This window comes from Tachyglossus aculeatus, chromosome 22, assembly GCF_015852505.1.
Source record: "Tachyglossus aculeatus isolate mTacAcu1 chromosome 22, mTacAcu1.pri, whole genome shotgun sequence".
Classification (NCBI taxonomy): Eukaryota; Metazoa; Chordata; class Mammalia; order Monotremata; family Tachyglossidae; genus Tachyglossus; species Tachyglossus aculeatus.
In genome coordinates this window covers 51,404,162-51,429,079 of record NC_052087.1, presented here as the reverse complement: position 1 = coordinate 51,429,079, position 24,918 = coordinate 51,404,162, and the positions used below count along the sequence as shown (strand labels likewise).

Below are 24,918 nucleotides of genomic sequence, written 5' to 3'. Positions count from 1 at the left end.
CCCCCGCAGGCCCCGGCCACGTTCGTCAGCTCCAGTCAGTCCCTGCTAGAGTGGTGCCGGGAGGTCACCGCCGGCTACAGAGGCGTCCGAATCACCAACTTCACCACGTCCTGGCGCAACGGCCTGGCCTTCTGCGCCATCCTGCACCACTTCCACCCGGACAAGATGTGAGGCCCCCGAGGGAGCGGGTCGGGAGAGGGAAAAGCTGGAGACTTGGGGGAAGCAGCGCGGCCCCGACGGAAAAGCCCAGGACGGGCAGTCGGGAGACCGGGCTTCTGGTCCCAGCTTTGTCACTCATCTGCTGGGTGACTTCGGTCAAATCACTTAACTTCTCTGGGCCTCCATTTGCTCAGGAGTAAAATGGGGATTCAGAGCCCACATCTGGGAGTCAGAAGGTCACGGGTTCTAATCCCGACTCTTCCACTTATTCACTTCGCTTCTCTGTGCCTTGGTTACCTCATCTGTGAAGCAGGGATTGAGATTGCGAGCCCCATGTGGGACGGGGCTGTGTCCCACCCGATTTGCTTGTTATCCACCTCAGCGCTTAGTACAGTGCCTGGCACCCAGTAACTATTTAAATACCACAGTTATTATTACCTGTTCTTTCTCCCCTTTACACTCAGAGCCCCTGGTGGGACAGGGACTGGGCCTGGATCATATCTATCCCAGTACAGTGCTTTGCACATAGTAAGGCCTTAACTAAATTAATGCCTCAGTGATGATGATGCTGATGATGATTGGAAGGGAGAGGGACCAAACCGAGGGAAGAGTAAAGGACAAAATGGAGTGAGTAGGTAGAGCATGGATGGGGTGCAGTTCTTCGTGACCTCTGACCCCAGTTCTGTCTTCCTGCAGTGATTTTTCCTCCCTGGATCCGCTCAACATCAAACAGAACAACAAACAGGTGGGTGGGGCTGGGGGGGAAGATATCTAGTGATCCTGGGAGGGCGAGTCCAAAGGCGACCAAGACCAAGGGGCTCAATTCACCGTGGGCCTGGGATGCACAGGGATGTGTATCACCCCTGGATCTTCTAGACTGTGAGCCCACTGTTGGGTAGGGACCGTCTCTATATGTTGCCAACTTGTACTTCCCAAGCGCTTAGTACAGTGCTCTGCACACAGTAAGCGCTCAATAAATATGATTGAATGAATCTCTCCCTGCCTTCAAAGCCTTATTAAAATCACACCTCCTCCAAGAGATCTTCATCTACTAAGCCCCCATTTCCTTTTCTCCCACTCCCTTCTGCCTCGCCCTTGCACGTGGATTTCATTCATTCATTCAGTCGCATTTATTGACTGCTTACTGTGTGCCAGGCACTATACTAAGTGCTTGGGAGAGGACAATCTAACAACAGACAGACATAGTCCCTGCTCACAACGAGCTCACCGTCTAGAGGGGATTTGCACCCTTCATTCACCCCACCCTTAGCCCCACAGCACTTGCGTCCTTATCTATAATTTATGTATTTACGTTAATGTCTGTCTCCCCCTCTAGACTGGAAGCTTGTTGTGGGCAGGGAACGTGACTACCAAATCTGTTGCATTGTTTTCTCCCAAGCCCTTTGCACAGTGCTCTGCACACCGTAAGCGCTCAATAAATACAATTGATTGATTGATTGATTGATTGAGTGGGCGACTGTGCCCGATGGAGGGTGCTGGGAGATCCCCATGTAGCCCCTTGACTAGGGCTAGAAACTCGCTTAAGAAAACCCCTTCTGAGTCTGGAGGGTTTCTAGACTCCCTCAATCAATCAATCAATCAATCAATCGTATTTATTGAGCGCTTCCTGTGTGCAGAGCACTGTACTAAGCGCTTGAGAAGATGGTTTCTAGGGAATTCCTACCCATCATTTCTGCAGGTCACTCCAGGGGCAGGGATCGTGTCGACCGACTCTACCGTTTCCTCCCAAGAGCTTAGTTCAACATTCTACATGCAGTAAGAGCTCATTCATTCGTTCACTCATTCAATCGTATTTATTGAGCGCTTACTGTGTGCAGAGCACCGTACTAAGCGCTTGGGAAGTACAAGTCGGCGACATATCGAGACGGTCCCTACCCAACAGCGGGCTCACAGTCTAGAAGGGGGTGACAGAGAACAAAACAAAACATATTAACAAAATAAATAGAATAAATATGTACAAATACAATTAATAGAGTAATTAATCTGTCTCTCAGAGATTCATTCATTCATTCAATCGTATTTATTGAGCGCTTACTGTGTGCAGAGCACCGTACTAAGCACTTGGGAAGTACAAGTTGGCGACATATCGAGACGGTCCCTACCCAACAACGGGCTCACAGTCTAGAAGGAGGAGACAGACGATAAAACAAAACATGTGGACGGGTGTGAAGTCGTCAGAACAAAAAGAATTAAAGCTAAAGGCACGTCATTAACGAAATAAATAGAATAGTAAATGTGTACAAGTAAAATAGATACTTTCTCTAGACTGTAAACTCCTTGTGGGCAGGGACCTTGCCTGCCAACTTTCTTAGTCAGTCGAATTGATTGAGCGCTTACTATGTGCAGAGCACTGTACTAAACGCTTGGGAGAATATAACAGATACATTCCCTACGCAACAACAGGCTCACAGTCTAGAAGGGGGAGACAGACAACAAAACAAAACATGTGGATGGGTGTCAAGTCGTCAAAACAAACAGAATTAAAGCTAAAGGCACGTCATTAACGAAATAAATAGAATAGTAAATGTGTACAAGTAAAATAGATACTTTCTCTAGACTGTAAACTCCTTGTGGGCAGGGACCTTGCCTGCCAACTTTCTTAGTCAGTCGAATTGATTGAGCGCTTACTATGTGCAGAGCACTGTACTAAACGCTTGGGAGAATATAACAGATACATTCCCTACGCAACAACAGGCTCACAGTCTAGAAGGGGGAGACAGACAACAAAACAAAACATGTGGATGGGTGTCAAGTCGTCAAAACAAACAGAATTAAAGCTAAAGGCACGTCATTAACGAAATAAATAGAATAGTAAATGTGTACAAGTAAAATAGATACTTTCTCTAGACTGTAAACTTCTTGTGGGCAGGGACCGTGCCTGCCAACTTTCTTAGTCAGTCGAATTGATTGCGCGCTTACTGTGTGCAGAGCACTGTACTAAACGCTTGGGAGGATACAATATAACAGGTATACATTCCCTGCCCAATCAATCAATCGTATTTATTGAGCGCTTACTGTGTGCAGAGCACTGTACTAAGTGCTTGGGAAGTACAAGTTGGCAACCTATAGAGACAGTCCCTACCCAACAGTGGGCTCACAGTCTAAAAGGGGGAGACAGAGAACAAAACCAAACATACTAACAAAATAAAATAAATAGAATAGATAGGTACAAGTAAAATAAACAAATAAATAAATAGAGTAATATATATGTACAAACATATATACAGGTGCTGTGGGGAAGGGACGGAGGTAAGATGGGGACGAGGGTGCCCACAACAGCCTAGAGGGGAGAGAGAGACATTAACACGGATAAATTACGGAAAATTAAATAAATTCAATTATACTGTTCAATTGTACGCTCCCAAGCGCCGAGTATGGTGCTCTGCACTCAGTAAGCACTCAGTAAGTATGATCCATCGATCGATTGCCCTCCTCTTCTCAGGCCTTCGACGGCTTCGCGGCCCTGGGCGTCTCGCGCCTGCTGGAGCCGGCGGACATGGTGCTGCTAGCCGTGCCGGACAAACTGATCGTCATGACGTACCTCTGTCAGATTCGGGACTTCTGCACCGGTCAGGAACTACAGCTGGTCCAAGTGGAAGGCGAGGGCCGGGCCAGCACCTACCGGGTGGGCGTCACGGAGTCCGACCTGCCAGGGTCCCTGGGCCCCTGCCACCTGGCCCAGCGCCTCCGAGAGCACGGATCAGAGGTCGTGGCCACGAGGGATGCTGCGAGTGAGGCAAATGGTGCCGGGAGCAAGACCAGCAAAGGTGCAAAAGATGCTGGGACGAATGGCAGCCGAACAGCCAAGGAGACTGGGAAGGAGGCCAACAAGACGGCGAAGGAGGCTGGGAAGGAGACCAACAGAACCACAAAGGATGCTGGAAAGGAGGCCAACAAGCCTGCCAAGGAGGCTGGGAAGGAAGCCAACAAAATCGCAAAGGATGCCAACAAAACGGCGAAGGATGCTGGGAAGGACGTCGACGGAGCCGCTAAGGATTCTGGTGCGAAAGCCGCGAGCGATGCCGAGGGAGCCGGAGGGGAGGCAGGGAGAGATGGCAGTCCGGCGGGAAACGCCGGGGTCGGGGCGGCGGGTACCGAGAGTAATGGCGGAGCAGTTCCCAAGGATACCGGGCAGGATCGTCGCCCAGCGGCAGTGGATTCTGCGATAAATACCAACACTACCAAAAAGGATGCCGAGATTGTTGTCCAAGAGGCCGCCAAGGGCGCTGGGGGCAATGACCACGTGGCCCCGAAGGATCCCGGGAGCGACGTCAACTCGGTCAAGGACCGTGGGACCTCGGGCCCACCAGAAGGGCTGGCGAATGGGGCGGTGGGGCCGGGGGCAGGAGTGCGGCTGAGGCGCTCATCGATGAACGGGGAGGCCGGGGGCGGAACGGGGCCCGTCCCCCCGCCGCGGGCCCACGGCTCCTTCTCGCACGTGCGGGACGCCGACCTCCTGAAGAAGAGACGCTCGCGGCTCCGGAGCAGCTCCTCCTTCTCCGTGGATGAAGTGGACACAGCCGGCGGAGCCGCGGTAAGAGGGGGGTGGGAGCGGGGAGGGGATGGCCTTCACGGCCAGGGATGCTTCCAGGGGGTCTCTGCCTCCCAAACTGACCGTGGGAAGAGGATGAAGTTCCTCTGCCCAAGAACTGCCCACAAGTTCTTATAGTGGGCAGGGTACGTGCCTAAATATTCTCCCGAGCGCTTAGTACAGTGCTCTGCACATAGAAAGCACCCAATAAATACCATTGATTGATCAACGGGGACGGAAATGGGGAAAGGAACCCATCAATCACTTTGGCCCAGTAGAGCAAGTCTGGGCCTCAGCGACAGGAGACTTGGGTCCAACCTGATTTGCTTGTACAGTGCTTGGCACGTAGTAAGCACTTAACAAATGCCACTATTATTATTGTTGTTATTATTAGTAGTAATAATAATAACAATCCTGGATAGTAATTAATAATTATTATGTGATAATTGTGATATTGTGTGATATGTGAATTGTGTGAAATGTGAGATGTGTGAATTGTGACTGTGATAATAATAATAATAATAATAATGATGATGGCATTTTTTTTAATGGCATTTGTTAAGCGCTTACTATGTGTAGAACACTGTTCTAAGCGCTGGGGGCGTTACAAGGTGATCAAGTTGTCCCACGTGGGGCTCACAGTCTTAATCCCCATTTTACAGATGAGGTAACTGAGGCTCAGAGAAGTTAAGTGACTTGCCCAAGGTCACACAGCAGACATGTGGTGGAGTCGGGATTCGAACCCAGGACCTCTGACTCCAAAGCCCGTGCTCTTTCCACTGAGCCACGCTGCTCCTTGCTAAGTGCTTACTACGTGCAAAGCACTGTTCTAAGCGCTGGGGAGGATACAAGGTGATCAGGTTGTCCCATGGGGGGGGCTCACAGTCTTCATCCCCATTTTCCAGATGAGGTAACTGAGGCCCAGAGAAGTTAAGCGACTTGCCCAAGGTCACACAGCTGACAATTGGTGGAGCTGGGATTTGAACCCATGACCTCTGACTCCCAAACCCGTGCTCTTTCCATTGAGCCACGCTGCTTCTCTGGTATTTGGTATTACCAAATGGTAATTGTGGTAATATTACGGTGTTTGTTAAGCACTTATTATGTGCCAGGCACCGTACTAAGCGCTGGGGTGGATATAAGCAAATTGGGTTGAACACAGTCTCTGTCCCACATGGGGCTCACAGTCTCAATCCCCATTTTCCAGATGAGGTAACCGAGGCACAGAGAAGTTAAGTGACTTGCTCAAGGCCGCACAGCAGACAAGTGATGGAAGCGGGATTAGAAACCACGACCTTCCGATTCCCAGGCCCGTGTTCTATCCGCTATGCCGTGCGGCTTCCCACTTGCCTGCTGGGTGAATTTGGGCAAACCCCTTTGCTTCTCCGTGTCTCCATTTCCTCTTATGAAAATGGGGATTAAGTACACATATTCAATCAGTCTACCGACGGTATTTATTGAGCGCTTACCGTGTGCAGAGCATCGTACTAAACGCTTGGGAGAGTACGGTACAACAGGGTTCAAATCCCGTCCCTGCCGATTGTCAGCTGTGTGGCTTTGGGCAAGTCACTTCACTTCTCTGGGCCTCAGTTATCTCATCTGTAAAATGGGGATTAAGACTGTGAGCCCTCTGTGGGACCACCTGATCGCCTTGATAACCTCCCCAGCGCTTAAAACAGTGCTTTGCACGTAGTAAGCGCTTAATAAATGCCATTAAAAAAATAATAATAAATAAATAGATAAAAAACAGAGTTGGTAGATACGTTCCCTGCCCCTAAGGAACTCATAGTCTCGAGGGGGAGACAGACATTAAAATAAATAAATTAATTACAGTTATGTCCATTAGGAAGAGCTCAGTAAATACGATTGAAGGTAGGCGATGGAATGAATGAATCACCTGTATATATGTATATCACCTGTAAATGTGTTTGTACATATTTATTACTCTATTATTTATTTATTTTACTTGTACACATCTATTCTATTTATTTTATTTTGTTAGTATGTTTGGTTTTGTTGTCTGTCTCCCCCTTTTAGACTGTGAGCCCACTGTTGGGTAGGGACCGTCTCTATATGTTGCCGACTTGTACTTCCCAAGCGCTTAGTACAGTGCTCTGCACACAGTAAGCGCTCAATAAATATGATTGATTGATTGATTGATTGATTAGGAATGAACCCTGCCCTGGGGGAGGTGGGGATACAGAAAGGCGTCTGTTCTTGCCTTGGAAGCTCTCCCAGCCTAAAGGGGTTGATGGGGCAGATCTAGAGGCACAAATATGATGATGCCGACAGTAATAATGGTAATGATAATAATAGTAACAATAACAAAAATAATAACAGTGCTATTTGTAAAGTGCTTGCTCTGTGTCTAGTACTGTGTCAAGCTCTGTGGCAGGTACAATGCGTCTGAGCCCCAAAGACTGCGTTCCATCTGATTATTTTATAGATGCCCCAGCGCTTAGTACAGGATTTTGCGCAAATGTATGATAATGTTAATCAGATCTAACAGGGCGCATAGCCTAAGAGGGTGGGAGAACAGATATTTTAGCCCCATTTTGTAGGTGAGGAAACTGAGGCTCGAAGGGGTCAAGTGCCTTAGCTAAGGTCACCAGCTAGGCCAGAGACAGAGGTAGGATTAAAACTCAGGTCTCGTGACTCCCATCCCTTGGCTTTATCCAGTAGGCCTCAATGCCTCCCAGCAACCCATTCACACACACGTAAAAGCACAAACTTCAGCAAACTAAACGTTCGGGCCAGAGATCAGCGCAGGCACGGGAGTTCCTTCAATTAATGGTATTTATTGAGTACTTACTGGGTGCAGAGCACTGTACTAAGCACTTGGGAGAGTACAATGCAGCAGAGTTGGTAGACACGTTCCCTGCCCACGGCGAGCGTGGAGTCTAGAAGGGGAGACGGACAGGATAAAGAAATAAATTACGGATATGTTCGTAAGTGCTGTGGGACTGGGGAGGGACGCTTAGAACAGTGCTTTGCACATAGTAAGTGCTTAATAAATGCTATTATTATTATAATAAAGGGTGAATATCCAAGTTGTAAGGGTGATGCCGAAGGAAGTGGAAGATGAGGAAAGGAGGGCTTAGTCAGGGAAGGCCTCTTGGAGGAGTTGTGTTTTTAGTAAGGCTTTGAAGGCGGAGAGAGTGATATCTGTCAGACTTGAAGAGGGAGGGCATTATAATAATAATAATAATAATGGCATTTATTAAGCGCTTACTATGTGCAAAGCACTGTTCTAAGCATTGGGGGAGATACAAGGTGATCAGAGTGTCCCACGGGGGGCTCACAGTCTTCATCCCCATTCTACAGATGAGGGAACTGAGGCCCAGAGAAATTAAGTGACTTGCCCAAAGTCACACAGCTGACAAATGGCAGAGCCGGGATTTGAACCCAGGACCTCTGACTCCAAAGCCCGGGCTCTTTCCGTTGAGCCACGCTGTTTCTCTCCGGCATTCCAGGCCGGAGGCAGGACGATGAGTAGGTGGGCGTTAGAGGAGAAAAGTCTGTGGGCTGGGTTGTAGTAGAAAAGCAGGAGGTGAGGTAGGAGGGGGCAAGGTGATGGAGTATTTTTTAAAGCCGAACGTAAGGAATTCCTGTTTTATGCCAAGGTGGATGGGCAACTACTGGAGGCTCCTGAGGAGTGGGGAAACATGGCGTGAATGGTTTTGTAGAAAAATGATCTGGGCAGCAGTGAAATATGGACTGGAGTGAGACGAGACAGGAGGCTGGGAGGTCAGAGAGGAGGCTAATAATAATAATAATAATAATAATAATGACATTTATTAAGCGCTTACTATGTGCAGAGCACTGTTCTAAGCGCTGGGGAGGATACAAGGTGATCAGGTTGTCCCACGTGGGGCTCACAATCTTAATCCCCATTTTACAAATGAGGTAACAGAGGCTCAGAGAAGTTAAGTGACTTGCCCAAGGTCACACAGCAGATGTGGCTGAGGCGGGATTCAAACCCATGACCTCTGACTCCAAAGCCCGGGCTCATTCCACTGAGCCACGCTGCTTCTAATCCAGTAATCAAGGTGGGATAGGATAAATGCTTGGATTAACGAGGTAGCAGACTGGATTGAGAGGAAAGGGCGGATTTTAGCGATGTTGTGAAAGCCAACTGACGGGATTTTGTGACAGATTGAATATGTTGGGTTGAATGAGATTGCTGAGTTGAGAATATTCATTCATTCATTCATTCATTCAATAATAATAAATAATAATTTTGGTATTTGTTAAGTGCTTACTATGTGCAAAGTAGTACACTTTAGTAGTAGTAGTACTCTCCATCGCTCTCCATCCCCCCATTTTACCTCCTTCCCTTCCCCACAGCACCTGTATATATGTATATATGTTTGTACATATTTATTACTCTGTTTATTTATTTATTTTACTTGTACATATCTATTCTATTTATTTGATTTTGTTAGTATGTTTGGTTTTGTTCTCTATCTCCCCCTTTTAGACTGTGAGCCCACTGTTGGGTAGGGACTGTCTCTAGATGTTGCCAACTTGTACTTCCCAAGCGCTTAGTACAGTGCTCTGCACACAGTAAGCTGTCAATAAATATGATTGATCGATTGATTGATTGCAAAGCACTGTTCTAAGCGCTGGGGAGGATACAAGGTGATCAGGTTGTCCCATGTGGGGCTCACAATCATAATCCCCATTTTACAGATGAGGGAACTGAAGTACAAAGAAGTGAAGTGACTGGTGGAGGCGGCATTTGAACCCATGACTTCTGACTCCAAAGCCCGGGCTCTTTCCACTGAGCCACGCTGCTTCCCCTATGTATTTATTGAGCGCTTACTGTGTGCAGAGCACTGGACTAAGCACTTGCGAAGTCCAAGTTGGCAACGTACAGAGACGGTCCCGGCCCAACAGCGGGCTCACAGTCTAGAAAGGGGAGACAGACAAGGGGAGACAGGATTAAAACTGTGAGCCCCCCGTGGGACAACCTGATCACCTTGTAACTCCCCAGCGCTTAGAACAGTGCTTTGCACATAGTAAGCGCTTAATAAATGCCATCATTATTATTATTATTACAGTGATGGGAAAGTCAGGGGGAGGACCGGGTTTAGGTGGGAAGTTAAGGGGTTCTGTTTTGAACATGTTAAGTTTGAGGTGTCAAACTAAAGAGAAATTTAAGAAAGTTAAGAACTCATAAGAAGCAGCGTGGCCTAGTGGATAGAGCATGAGCTTGGGAGTCACAAGGATCTGGGTTCGAGTCCTGGCTCTGCCACTTGTCTGCTGCGTGTAAGTCACTTCACTTCTCTGTGCTCCAGTTACCTCATCTATAAAATTGGGATTAAGACTGTGAGTACCACAGGGGACATGGACTGTGTCCAACCTGGTTAACTTGAATCTACCCTAGCACTTAGTACAATGCCTGTAAATAATAATAATAATAATCATGGCATCTATTAAGCGCTTACTATGTGCAAAGCACTGTTCTAAGCGCTGGGGAGGTTACAAGGTGATCAGGTTGTCCAACGTGGGGCTCACAATATTAATCCCCATTTTACAGATGAGGTAACTGGGGCCCAGAGAAGTGAAGTGACTTGCCCAAAGTCACACAGCTGGTAGTGTCGGGATTTGAACCCATGACCTCTGACTCCCAAGCCGGGGCTCTTTCCACTGAGCCATTCTGCTTCTCTACTACATACATGGTACATAGTAAGCACTTAACAAATACCAGTTTTAGAAAGGCGTCAGTGGAACATCATCATCGTCATCATCAATCGTATTTATTGAGGGCTTACTGTGTGCAGAGCACTGTACTAAGCGCTTGGGAAGTACAAGTTGGCAACGTATAGAGACATTCCCTACCCAACAGTGGGCTCACAGTCTAAAACAACCACTTAGAGATGTCCTGCAGGAGGGAGATAAGGGCTGGAAATGTAGATTTGGGAGTCAACTGCGTAGAGACAGGAGTCGAAGCCGTGGGAGAGAATGAGTTCTCCCAGGGAGTGGGTGTCGATGGAGAATAGAAGGGGACCCAGAATTGAACCTTGAGGGACCCCCACAGTTTGGGGGTGGGAGGCAGAGGAGGAGCCCACGAAAGAGACTGAGAATGAATGGCCGGAGAGATAGGAGGAGAATCAGGAGAGGACAGAGTCTGTGAAGCCAAGGTTAGATGTTTCTTTCATTCATTCATTCAATTGTATTTATTGAGCGCTTACTGTGTGCACAGCACTGTAATAATAATAATAATAATAATAATGTGAGCCCACTGTTGGGTAGGGACTGTCTCTATATGTTGCCAACTTGTACTTCCCAAGCGCTTGGTACAGTGCTCTGCACACAGTAAGTGCTCAATAAATACGATTGATTGATTGATTGATGGCTGTGTCCAACCTGGTTAACTTGAATCTACCCTAGCACTTAGTACAATGCCTGGAAATAATAATAGTAATAATGGCATTTATTAAGCGCTTACTATGTGCAAAGCACTGTTCTAAGCGCTGGGGAGGTTACAAGGTGATCAGGTGGTCCCGCGTGGGGCTCACAGCCTTCATCCCCATTTTCCAGATGAGGTCACTGAGGCCCAGAGAAGTGAAGTGACTTGCCCAAAGTCACACAGCTGACAATTGGTGGAGCCGGGATTCGAACCTATGATCTCCGACTCCAAAGCCCGGGCCCTTTCCACTGAGCCACACTGTACTAAGCGCTTGGGGAGTACAAGTCGGCGACATTGAGAGACGGTCCCTACCCGACAACGGGCTCACAGTCTAGAAGGGGGAGACAGACAACAAAATACCACCTATTCCCTTGGGACACCCTCTGTGAAGTTCAGCCTTCCCCATATTGTCACTCAAGAGGGCAACAATATTAAAAATGAATATGAACGCGGCACTTGCAATCACAAGAAAGCAGAATAGTCCTAGTGCATTTTAATATCAGCATGATTCTTGGCAAGGAAAAGGTGGATATTTACCCTCTGAAGTTCAACTTCCAGTGCTCTTGAGATTTCCGATGTTATCTCTTGGGTGGCGGCGGCCCTCCCGGAGGAGGAGGAGGAGGAGGAGGAGGAGGAGGCTGCAGCAGTGTTGGGGCCTCTGTTGTGGCCGCTGTCGTCATCATCATCATCATCAATCGTATTTATTGAGCGCTTACTATTTGCAGAGCACTGTACTAAGCGCTTGGGAAGTACAAATTGGCAACATATAGAGACAGTCCCTACCCAACAGTGGGCTCACAGTCTAAAAGGGGGGAGACAGAGAACAAAACCAAACATACTAATAAAATAAATAGAATAGATATGTACAAATAAAATGAATAAATAAATAAATAGAGTAAAAAATATGTACAAACATATATACATATATACAGGTGCTGTGGGGAAGGGAAGGAGGTAAGATGGGGGGGATGGAGAGGGGGACGAGGGGGAGAGGAAGGGAGGGGCTCAGTTTGGGAAGGCCTCCTGGAGGAGGTGAGCTCTCAATAGGGCCTTGAAGGGAGGAAGAGAGCGTGCTTGGCGGATGGGCAGAGGGATTGGGGGCATTCCAGGCCCAGGGGAGGACGTGGGCCGGGGGTCGATGGCGGGACTGTCGCGACCGTCCCGCGCTGTGTGGCCCAGGAGAAGGGGTTGGCCGACAGCGGTTAGTACAGTGCTCTGCACATAGTAAGCGCTCAATAAATACGATTGATGATGAGTGCCGAAGGCAGCCGAGAGGCCGAGGAGGATTAGGAGGGAGTAGAGGCGGTTGGATGTGACAAGAAGGAGATGATTGGTGACTCCGTGAAGTGAAGGGGACGGAAGCCAGATTAGACGGCGCTGAGGAGAAAACTGGAAGAGAGGAAGTGAAGACAGCAACTGTAGACAACTTGCTTAAGGAGTTTGGAGTGGAATGGTAGGGGGGAGATGGGGTGATAATATTCCAGGAAGTTGTCCTATTAGCAATGGGTGTAATATCCCTTCCTAAATGGTGTTTTATTAGAAGCAATCAATCGTATTTATTGAGCGCTGTTCTAAGCACTGGGGAGGTTACAAGGTGATCAGGTTGTCCCACGGAGGGCTCACAGTTTTAATCCCCATTTTACAGATGAGGAAACTCTGTAAATTACCTTTATTCCCCCCCCCCCCCCCCCCAACAGGGGCCCCATCTCCCCCAACTCTCCCAACTCCCAAATAATAATAGTATAATAATAATGATGGCATTTATTAAGTGCTTACCATATGCAAAGCACTGTTCTAAGCGCTGGGGAGGTTACGAGGTGATCAGGTTGTCCCACGGGGGGCTCACAGTTTTAATCCCCATTTTACAGATGAGGGAACTCTGTAAACTACCTTTATTCTCCCCCCCAGGGACCCCATCTCCCCCAACTCTCCCAACTCCCGAATAATAAAAATAAAATAATAATGATGGCATTTATTAAGCGCTTACTAGCTGCAAAGCAGTGTTCTAAGCACTGGGGAGGTTACAAGGTGATCAGGTTGTCCCACGGGGGGCTCACAGTCTTCATCCCCGTTTTACAGACAAGGGAACTGAGGCCCAGAGAAGTGAAGTCACTTGCCCAAAGTCACACAGCTTACAGTTGGCAGTCAGGATTTGAACCCATGACCTCTGACTCCAAAGCCCGTGCTCTTTCCACTGAGCCACGCTGCTTCTCTAGTAGTATATATGTACATACTTGTGTAGGAATGTACATATTTATAATTATAATGCTATTTATTTTTATTATTGATGTACATATATCACACAGTAAGTGCTCAATAAATGCGATTGAATGAATGAATGAATATATCTATAATTCTATTTATTTATAACGATGCTACTGATGCCTGTTTACTTGTTTGGTGTCTATGTCCCCCCCTCTAGACTGTGAGCCCATTGTGGGCAGGGATTGTCTCTCTTTGTTGCTGAATTGTACTTCCCAAGCGCTTAGCACAGTACTCTGCACACAGTAAGCGCTCAATAAATATGGCTGATTGAATGAATGAATGAAGAGTAGTGGTAATTATAGTAGTAGCAGTAGTAGTAGCAGCAGCAACAGTAGTAATAGTGATAGTAGTGGTAATAGCGGTAGTAGTAGTAATAGAAGCAGTAATAATAATAATGATGGCATTTATTAAGCGCTTACTATGTGCAAAGCACTGTTCTAAGCGCATATGGACCTAAGCACTAAGGGACTGAGGGCAAGGTGAATATCAATCAATCAATCAATCATATTTATTGAGCGCTTACTGTGTGCAGAGCACTGTACTAAGTGCTTGGGAAGTACAAGTTGGCAACATTTAGAGACAGTCCCTACCCAACAGTTGGCTCACAGTCTAGAAGGGGGAGACAGAGAACAAAACCAAACATATTAACAAAATAAAATAAATAGAATATCAAGTGCTTAAAGGGGACACACCCAAGTGTATAGGTGGTGCAGAAGGGAGAGGGAGTTGGGGAAATGAGGGCTTAGTCGGGGAAGGCCTCTTGGAAGAGGTGTGATTTTTAGGAAGGCTTTGAAGGTGGGGAGGACGGTGGTCTTTCAGTTAGGAAAAGGGAGGGAGTTCCAGGCCAGAGGCAGGACGTGAGCAAGGGGTTAGTACAGTGCTCAAGCGCTTAGTACAGTGCTCTGCACACAGTAAGCGCTCAATAAATACGATTGATTGATTGATTGGAGAGATAGATGAGACCGCAGTACAGTGAGTATGTGTTGTAGTAAGAAATCAGCAAGGTAGGTTAAGAGGGGGACAGCCCATTATACGATCCAGGCTGGACTCAAAGGCTGAGGGGGGCAAATACAAGCAGAATAAGACTCGGGAATCAGAGTGGACCCCCAAGCTCGATCTGAGTCAAGCCCACAGACCGGTTAATAATAATAATGATGATGGCATTGATTAAGCACTTACTATGTGCAAAGCACTGTTCTAAGCACTGGGGAGGTTACAAGGTGATCAGGTTGTCCCTCGGGGGGCTCACAGTCTTCATCCCCATTTTACAGATGAGGGAACTGAGGCCCAGAGAAGTGAAGTGCCTTGCCCAAAGTCACACTGCTGACAGTTGGTGGAGCCGGGATTTGAACCCATGACCTCTGACTCCAAAGCCCGGGCTCTTTCCACTGGGCCACGCTGCTTCTCTAAGCTCGTTGTGGGGAGGGAATGTGTCTACGAACTGTTGTATGGTTATACTGTATTCTCCCAAAGCACTTAGTCCGGTGCTCCGTACACATTAAGCGCTCAATAAATACGATTGATTGATAGGTATCATTGCCAAACCAAACAGCTCCTGATTACAGTGGCAGTTCATAAACAAAAAAGAGAAGAAGGTAAATAGGGGAAATGCTTGGAGTAGTGGCTAGATCACAGGCTTGGGAGTCAGGAGGTCGTGGGTTCTGATCCTGGCTATGCCTCTTGTCTGCTGTGTGGCCTTGGGCGAGTCATTTCACTTCTCTGGGCCTCATCTGTAAAATGGGAATTATACTGTGAGCCCTGCGCAGGACAGGGACTCTGTCCCACCTGATTTACTTGTATCCACCGTAGTTCTTATTATAGTGCCTGGTACATAGTGAGTACTTAACAAATACCACAATTATTATTATTATTATTTTTATAATGGTATTTATTAAGCACTTACTATGTGCAAAGCACTGTTCTAAGCACTGGGGAGGTTACAAGTTGATCAGGTTGTCCCACGGGGGGGCTCACAGTCTTTATCCCCATTTTACAGATGAGGTAACTGAGGCCCAGAGAAGTGAAGTGACTTGCCCAAATAATAATAATAATAATAATGATGGTATTTATTAAGCGCTTACTATGTGCAAGGCACTGTTCTAAGCGCTGAAGAGGTTACAAGGAGAACAGGTTGTCCCACGGGGGGCTCACAGTCTTCATCCTCTTTTTACAGATGAGGGAACTGAGGCCCAGAGAAGTTAAGTGACTTGCCCAAATAATAATAATAATAATAATGATGATATTTATTAAGCGCTTACTATGTGCAAGGCACTGTTCTAAGCGCTGGGGAGGTTACAAGGAGAACAGGTTGTCCCACGGGGGGCTCACAGTCTTCATCCCCATTTTACAGGTGAGGGAACTGAGGCTCAGAGAAGTGACTTGCCCAAAGTCACACAGCTGACAAGTGGCAGAGTCAGGATTCGAACCCATGACCTCTGACTCCAAAGCCCATGCTCTTTCCACTGAGCCACAATGCTTCTCTATTATTATTATTATTATTATTATTATTATTATTATTATTATTATTATTATTATTCTGTGAGGGTTTAGTTAGGGAAGGGCTCTTGGATGGGATGAGATTTTAATAAGGCTTTCAAGGTGGAGTTCCCAGACTGAGCCCCCTTCCTTCCTCTCCCCCTCCTCCCCCTCCCCATCCCCCCCAACTTACCTCCTTCCCCTCCCCACAGCACCTGTATAGATATATATATGTTTGTACATATTTATTACTCTATTTATTTATTTATTTTATTTGTACATATTTATTCTATTTATTTTATGTTGTTAATATGTTTTGTTTTGTTGTCTGTCTCCCCTTTCTAGACTGTGAACCCGTTGTTGGGTAGGGACCGTCTCTGTATGTTGCCGACTTGTACTTCCCAAGCGCTTAGTACAGTGCCCTGCACACAGTAAGCGCTGAATAAATACGATTGAATGAATGCATGAATGAATGGTCCGTGGAGAGATAGGCGAGATCGAGATACATTCATTCAGTTCATTCAATCCATTCAGCCGTATTTATTGAGCGCTTACTGTGTGCAGAGCAACGTACTAAGTGCTTGGAAAGAAGCAGAGAAGCAGCGGAGCTCAGTGGAAAGAGCCCGGGCTTTGGAGTCAGAGGTCATGGGTTCGAATTCCGGCTCTGCCAATTGTCAGCTGTGTGACTTTGGGCAAGTCACTTCACTTCTCTGGGCCTCAGTTCCCTCATCTGTAAAATGGGGATGAAGACTGTGAGCCCCCCGTGGGACAACCTGATCTCCTTGTAACCTCCCCAGCGCTTAGAACAGTGCTTTGCACATAGTAAGCGCTTAACAAATGTCATCATTATTATTATTATTATTACTATGAGCCCCCCCCGTGGGGCAACCTGATCTCCTTGTAACCGCCCCAGCGCTTAGAACAGTGCTTTGCACATAGTAAGCACTTAATAAATGCCATTATTATTATTATTACTATTGTGAGCCCCCCGTGGGACAACCTGATCTCCTTGTAACCGCCCCAGCGCTTAGAACAGTGCTTTGCACATAGTAAGCGCTTAATAAATGCCATCATTATTATTATTAAAGTACAGTTCAGCAACAAAGCAAGACAATCCCTGCCCACAACGGGCTCAGAGTCTAAAAGCGGGGAGACAGGTATCAAAACAAGTAAACAGGTATCAAAGTGAGTAGACTGTGAGCCCACTGTTGGGGAGGGACTGTCTCAATATGTTGCCAACTTGTACTTCCCAAGCGCTTAGTACAGTGCTCTGCACACAGTAAGCGCTCAATAAATACGATTGATTGATTGATAGGTTGGTGTTAGAGAAGCCAAGGATGGGTTCAGTGAGGTTGGATAGGAGGGGGCGAGCCAATTGAGGACTTCAAATCCAATAGCAAGGAGTTTCTGTTTGATGCGGAGGTGGATGGGCAACCCCTGGAAGTTCTTGGGGAGCGGAGATATGAGACCTAAACAATTTTTTAGAAAGATCATCTGGGCAGTAGAATGAACTACGGATTGGAAAGGGGAGAGACAGGAGTCAGGGAGATCAGCAAGGAGGTTGAGGCAGTTGTTAGTATGTTTGGTTTTGTTCTCTGTCTCCCCCTTCTAGACTGTGAGCCCACTGTTGGGTAGGGACCGTCTCTATGTGTTGCCGACTTGTACTTCCCAAGCTCTTAGTACAGTGCTCTGCACACAGTAAGCACTCAATAAATACGATTGATTGATTGATTGATTGTCGAGCCCCAGCAGGGAAGGAGCTGAGCCACGCCAGGAGCATAGTCCCAAAAGTTTAGTCCCAGGAGCATGGGACTATGTAACAACCCCCACCCCCCTCACTGCCAGTTGGTAGGTGTGGCAGTGAGGGTAGGGGGGGGAGAGGATGGAGGAAGGGAGGAAGGTTTTTTTCCATTTCTCTCCCTGGTGTCCCCTGAGAAAAAGTTTCCCAGACCCAGTGAGATCTCAAGGGGCCAGTGTCTTGTTACAGACCGTGGGATTGGGAGGGAGTTTGGCGGGGGGAGGGGGCTTGGGATAGGAAGCGGGAAGCATGTCCGGGTGTTAGGATTAGGGTCCCTCTGGCTTGGCTTGGGTTAGGTTGAGGTTAGGGTTCCTCTGCCTTGGCTGGGAATAGGGTCCCTTTAGCTGGGCCTGGGTTAGGGTTAGGGATAGGGTGTCCCATCCCCCCCATCCATCCCCCCCACTCCGGCTGGACCTGGGTTAGGGTTCGGGTTAAGGTCCCTTGGCTTGGCCTGGCCTCTGATTTGGCTTGGGTCACGTTTATTCATTCAGCCATTCATTCATTCGTATTTGTTGAGCCTTACTGTGTGCAGAGCACTGTACTAATGGCTTGGGAGCGAACAACAGAACAGTAAACAGACTCGTTCCCTGCCCACAAAGAGTTTACAGTCTAGAGGTGTAGGTTAGGAATTCTGTGTCTTGACCCGAGTGAAGTCTAAATTGGGATCTTTGGTTTGGCTTAGATTAGGGCGAGTGAAGTCTAAATTAGGATCTTTGGTTTGGCTTAATTTAGGGTTAGGGTTAGTGTCCTTTTGGCTTGGTCTGGGTTGGGGTTAGGTTAGGGTTCCTCTGGCTTGGCCTTGGTCAGGTTTAGGTTAGGATCTCTCAGGTTTGGGCTGGATTAGGGTTAGGGTCCCTCTGGCCTCCCCTGGGTCAGGGTTTAGGGGTAAGGTCCTCCTGGCTTGGCCTGGGTTAGGGTTAGGGTCCCCCTGGAACCACTGACTACTGGGAAGCAGCGTGGCTCAGTGGAAAGAGCCTGGGCTTTGGAGTCAGAGGTCATGGGTTCAAATCCCGGCTCCGCCAATTGTCAGCTGTGTGACTTCGGGCAAGTTACTTCACTTCTCTGGCCTTCTCAGGAGGCCTTTCCACACTGAGCCCCTTCCTTCCTCTCCCCCTCGCTCCCCTCTCCATCCCCCCCATCTTACCTCCTTCCCTTCCCCACAGCACCTGTATATATGTTTGTATATATTTATTTATTTATCTTACTTGTACCTATCTATTCTATTTATTTTATTTTGTTAGTGTGTTTGGTTTTGTTCTCTGTCTCCCCCTTCTAGACTGTGAGCCCGCTGTTGGGTAGGGACCATCTCTGTGTGTTGCCGACTTGTACTTCCCAAGCGCTTAGTCCAGTGCTCTGCACACAGTCAGCGCTCAATAAATACGATTGATGGATTCTCTGGGCCCCAGTTCCCTCATCTGGAAAATGGGGATGAAGACCGTGAGGCCCCTGTGGGACAACCTGATCACCTCGTTACCTCCCCAGCACTTAGAACAATGCCTGGTGCATAGTAAGCGCTTAATAAATGCCATCATTATTATTATTATTGCTGGTCAGGACTCAACCCCACCTCTGGCTCTCAGATCTCTCTGCCCTCCCACCTCACCAGAAGACCCCATCTCTCACCGGACCCCCTCTTTTTCCACAGGACGCCAGCAGCCCGGAGTCTGGGCCCGCCCCTGCCCCCCAGAATGCTGCAGGTAGGCACAGTTAAGGCCCCGTTGGGTGGACTGAGCTATTCCCTGAGACGTCTTGAGAACAAACTGCCAGACCCAGATTTCCAGGCCCCTCCAGCGAGAGAACTGGGTCTTTGGCCTTGGGCCATCAGGGCATCAAGGCAGGGTCATCACCCTCCATCTCCCACCTCCCCAACTCTCCAGGCTTGGGGTTGGCTGTACCCCGGCCTTCAGGACCCGGGGGGGGGCCGTCTTCCCCGACTGGGGTGAGGGCGTTAAGGTGAACCTCTGTTTCCAGATGGGACCCCCGAGGTCGCCGAGCCCCTGCCGAGCCCCGGCTCCAGTGCCAGCCCCGGAGAGGAGGCCGTGATGGTGAGGAGGACGGGCACGCCGACCAGGCGCGGAAGGACCGGGGAAGGGAGTCTCTTGGGTCTGAACTGGGCGGAGGGGACTGAGCTGTGGGTTGTTGAGAAGCAGCATGGCTCAATGAAAAGAGCATGGGCTTTGGAGTCAGAAATCATGGGTTCAAATCCCAGCTCCGCCAATTGTCAGCTGTATGACCTTGGGGAAGCCACTTCACTTCTCTGTGCCTCAGTTCCCTCATCTGTAAAACGGGGATGAAGCCTGTGAGCCCCACGTGGGACAACCTGATCACCTTGTATCCCCCCCAGCGCTTAGAACAGTGCTTTGCACATAGTAAGCGCTTAACAGATGCCATTATTATCGTTATTGTTCAGGTTTAGGTTAGGATTGAACTGGAGGATCAGTCAGTTGTATTTATCGAGCGCTCACTGGGTGCAGAGCACTGTAATGAGTGTGTGGGAGAGTAAGATATAACAGAATCGGGAGAGTTGGGTGTAAAGGGAGGGAATTCCGGGGGTCCAGCCGGAGCCGAGAACCCCTCGGGACCTTTGGGAGTTGGGAGAGTTGGGGGAGATGGGGTCCCGGGGCCGGGGGGGGGGGGGGGGGAATAAAGGGGCTGATAGCCTGTCCCGAGGCTGAAACCCTTTTTCCTCTCCCTCCTCTTCCCCTTCCTTCCCTTTTCTCCTTCCCCTCCTCCTTCTCCTCCCCCTCCCTCCTCTTCTTCTCCTTCTCCTTCCTCTTCCCCTTCCCTCCCTTTTCTCCTTCCCCTCCTCCTTCTCCTCCCCCTCCCTCCTCTTCTTCTCCTTCTTCCTCTCCCCCCTCTCCTCTTCCCCTTGCCTCCCTCTTCTCTCTCCCCTCCTCCTTCTTCCCCTCCATCCTCTTTCTCTCCTCCCCCTCCTCTTTCCTTCCTTCCTCTTCCCCTTCCCTCCCTCTTCTCCCTCCCTTCCTCCTTCTTCTCCTCCCCTCCTCCTTCTTCCCCTCCATCCTCCTTCTTCCCCTCCATCCTCTTTCTCTCCTCCCCCTCCTCTTTCCTTCCTTCCTCTTCCCCTTCCCTCCCTCTTCTCCCTCCCTTCCTCCTTCTTCTCCTCCCCTCCTCCTTCTTCCCCTCCATCCTCTTTCTCTCTTCCCCCTCCTCTTTCCTTCCTTCCTCTTCCCCTTCCCTCCCTCTTCTCCCTCCCTTCCTCCTTCTTCTCCTCCCCTCCTCCTTCTTCCCCTCCATCCTCTTTCTCTCCCCTTCCCCTCTTCCCCTTCCCTTCTCCTCCTCCCTGTCCCTGTCTTCCCCTCCTTCCTCTCCCTCTATCCTCTTCCCTGCTGTCCCCATCCTCTCCGGGGGCGTTTCAGCAGCGATTCCAGGACACAAGTCAGTACGTGTGTGCCGAGCTCCAGGCCCTGGAGCAGGAGCAGAGACAGATCGATGGGCGAGCGGCCCAGGTGGAGACCCAGCTCCGGAGCCTCATGGAGACGGGTACGGAGCCAGGGGGATGGCGGGGAACAGGCCGGGCACACAGCTGGGCAGGAGGGCACACACATCTGCCAGCATGGCTCAGTGGAAAGAGCCTGGACTCGGGAGTCAGAGGTCATGGGTTCTAATCCCGGCTCCGCCCATTGTCAGCTGGGTGACTTTGGGCCAGCCACTTCACTTCTCTGGCCCTCAGTGACCTCATCTGGAATATGGGGATGAAGGCTGTGAGCCCCATGGGGGGCAACCTGATTACCTTGTATCCCCCCCCAGTGCTTAGAACAGCGCTTGGCACTTAGTGAGCGCTTAACAAATGCCATCGTTATTATTATCTACTGCCCCCGACTCCAGAAAGACCCAAAGCATCAGTGTGGGGGGTGGGAGTGGGGCTGCTACCTGATGCTCAGCTAGGAAAGTGCCTGTGGAGACCTTTTTTTACAATTCATTCATTCATACAATCGTATTTATTGAGCTCTTGCTGTGTGCAAAGCACTGTATTAAGCACTTGGGAGAATACGATGTAACAATAAACAGACATATTCCCTGCCCACAATGAGCTTATAGTCTAGAGGATATTTTAATGGTATTTATTCATTCATTCACTCATCCAATTGTATTTATTGAGCCCTTACTGTGTGCAGAGCACTCTACTAAGCGTTTGGGAAGTACAAGTTGGCAACATATTCAGCGTAGCAGCGTGGCTCAGTGAAAAGAGCCCGGGCTTTGGAGTCAGAGGTCAGGGGTTCGAATCCCGGCTCCGCCACATGTCTGCTGTGTGACCTTGGGCAAGTCACCTAACTTCTCTGGGCCTCAGTTCCCTCAGCTGGAAAATGGGGATTAAGACTGGGAGCCCCCCGTGGGACAACCTGATCCCCTTGTAACCTCCCCAGCGCTTAGAACAGTGCTTTACACATAGTAAGCGCTTAATAAATGCCATTATTATTATTATTATTATTACTATGTGCCAGGCACTGTACTCAGCACTAGGGTAGATTCATTCATTCATTCAATCGTATTTATTGAGCGCTTACTGTGTGCAGAGCACTGTACCAAGCGCTTGGAAAGGACGACTCGGCAACAGATAGAGACAATCCCTACCCAGCAACGGGCTCACAATCTAGAAGGGGGGAGACAGGTAACAACACAAAACAAGTAGACAGGCATCAGTAGCGTAATTATAAATAATTAGAATTATAGATATATACACATCATTAAAGTAAATAGAATAATAAATATGTATGTACATACACAAGTGCTGTGGGGCGGGGAGGGGGGTAGAGCAGAGGGAGGGAGTAGGGGCGATGGGGAGGGGAGGAGGAGCGGAGGAAAAGGGGGGCTCAGTCTGGGAAGGCCTCCTGGAGGGGGTGAGCTTTCAGTAGGGCTTTGAAGGGGGGAAGCGAGCTAGTTTTGTGGATGTGAGGAGGGAGGGCATTCCAGGACAGAGGTAGGATGTGGACCGGGGGCGATGGCGGGACAGGCGAGAAGGAGGCCCGGTGAGGAGGTGAGCGGCGGCAGAGGAGCGGAGGGTGCGGGCTGGGCTGGAGAAGGGGAGAAGGGAGGTGAGGTAAGTGGGGGCGAGGGGATGGACAGCTGCTAGTCAGATTGGACACAGTTCATGTCTTACATGGGGCTCCAGCCCGCGATAGATGGTTAGAGCCCGGGCTTCGGAAGGACCTGTTTTCTAATCCCAGCTCTGCCACTCGTCTGCTGTGTGGCTACCAATCAATCTGTGCATCAGGCAGAAACTCCTCACCCTGGGCTTCAAGGCTGTCCATCCATCCATCACCTCTCCCCCTCCTCCCTCACCTCCCTTCTGTCCTTCTCCAGCCCAGCCCGCACCCTCCGCTCCTCCGCCGCTAATCTCCTCACCGTTAGGCCTCGTTCTCGCCTGTCCCGCCATCGACCCCCGGCCCACGTCCTCCCCCGGGCCCGGAATGCCCTCCCTCTGCCCACCCACCAAGCTCGCTCTCTTCCTCCCTTCAAGACCCTACTGAGAGCTCACCTCCTCCAGGAGGCCTTCCCACACTCAGCCCCTTCCTCTTCCCCTCGTCCCCCTCTCCATCCCCCCATCTTACCTCCTTCCCTTCCCCACAGCACCTGTATATATGTATATGTGTTTGTACATATTTATTACTCTATTTATTTATTTATTTATTTTACTTGTACATATCTATTCTATTTATTTTATTTTGTTAGTATGTTTGGTTTTGTTCTCTGTCTCCCCTTTTTAGACTGTGAGCCCACTGTTGGGTAGGGACTGTCTCTATATGTTGCCAACTTGTACTTCCCAAGCGCTTAGTACAGTGCTCTGTACACACTAAGCGCTCAATAAATACGATTGATGATGATGATGATGATGATGTTCTTGAGCAACTCACTTCACTTCTCTGTGCCTCAGGTCCCTCACCTGTAACTTAACTTACCCTATTTATTTATTTATTTATTTTACTTCTACATATTTATTCTACTTATTTTATTTTGTTAATATGTTTTGTTTTGTTCTCTGTCTCCCCCTTCTAGACTGCGAGCCCACTGTTGGGTAGGGACTGTCTCTATATGTTGCCAACTTGTACTTCCCAAGCGCTTAGTACAGTGCTCTGCACACAGTAAGCGCTCAATAAATACGATTGAATGAATGAATTAATTAATTAATTTCTCTGGGCCTCAATTACTTCATCTGTAAAATGGGGATTAAGACTGTGTACATATTTATTACTCTATTTATTTCTTTATCTTACTTGTACATATCTATTCTATTTATTTTATTTTGTTAGTATGTTTGATTTCGTTCTCTGTCTGCCCTTTCTAGACTGTGAGCCCACTGTTGGGTAGGGACCGTCTCTATATGTTGCCAACTTGGACTTCCCAAGCGCTTAGTACAGTGCTCTGCACACAGTAAGCGCTCAATAAATACGATTGAATGAATGAATTAATTAATTCATTTCTCTGCGCCTCAATTACTTCATCTGTAAACTGGGGGATTAAGACTGTGCGCCCCATGTGGGACAGGGACTGTGTCCATCCTGATTAGCTTTTATCTACCCCAGTGCTCAGAAAAGTACTTGGCACATAGTAAGCGCTTAACAAATGCCATCATCTTATTTTTATTATTAACACCTGTTCTCCCTCCTGGACTGTGAGCCCTATGTGGGACAGAGGGTCTGTATCTGGCCTGTTGATCTTTTATCTACTGCAGCCCTTAAAATAGTGCTTGGCACAGAGTAAGGCGCTTAACAAATACCCTAGGAGTCAGAAAGTCACGGATTCTAATCCCGGCTCCACCATGTGTCTGCTGTGTGACCTCGGGCAAGTCACTTCACTTTTCTGTGCCTCAGTTCCCTCATCCATAAAATGGATATTGAGACTATGAGCCCCAAGTGGGACAGGGACTGTGGCCAATCTGATTTGCTTGTATCCTCCCCAGCGCTTATTGAAGTGCCTGGCATATAGTAAGTGCTTGATAAATACCATAATTATTATTAATTATTAAATAAGTAGAAGGCAGGGGGCGGTTTCCCAAATCCTCAGCTCCCTCCTGATCCATGTCTGGATTCCAGGTGCGAACCGACTCCAGGAAGAGGTGCTGATCCAGGAGTGGTTCACTCTGGTTAATAAGAAGAACGCTCTGATCCGGAGGCAGGACCAACTACAGCTACTGTGAGTCTTCTTCTTCTTCTGATGATGGTATTTGTTAAGCGCTTACTATGTGCAGAGCACTGTTCTAAGCGTTGGCGGGGGGGGGGTACAGGGTGAGCAGGT

The 24,918-nt window shown here is 48.6% G+C and overlaps 1 protein-coding gene across 4 annotated transcripts in view; it reads left to right on the top strand.

The window, feature by feature from the left end:
* The window catches only part of EHBP1L1 (EH domain binding protein 1 like 1), a 46,131-nt gene that overhangs the window by 16,396 nt on the left and 4,817 nt on the right, over nucleotides 1-24,918 (top strand). For 3 of the 4 annotated variants that reach the window (XM_038764418.1, XM_038764417.1, XM_038764415.1), the window contains 7 exons: nucleotides 10-167; nucleotides 856-904; nucleotides 3,623-4,714; nucleotides 19,310-19,361; nucleotides 19,636-19,709; nucleotides 21,042-21,165; nucleotides 24,717-24,816. In XM_038764418.1, the coding sequence (XP_038620346.1) occupies nucleotides 10-167; nucleotides 856-904; nucleotides 3,623-4,714; nucleotides 19,310-19,361; nucleotides 19,636-19,709; nucleotides 21,042-21,165; nucleotides 24,717-24,816 (1,649 nt within the window). The remainder of the gene's footprint in view (nucleotides 1-9; nucleotides 168-855; nucleotides 905-3,622; nucleotides 4,715-19,309; nucleotides 19,362-19,635; nucleotides 19,710-21,041; nucleotides 21,166-24,716; nucleotides 24,817-24,918) is intronic. The other variant, XM_038764416.1, reaches the window with a different exon arrangement.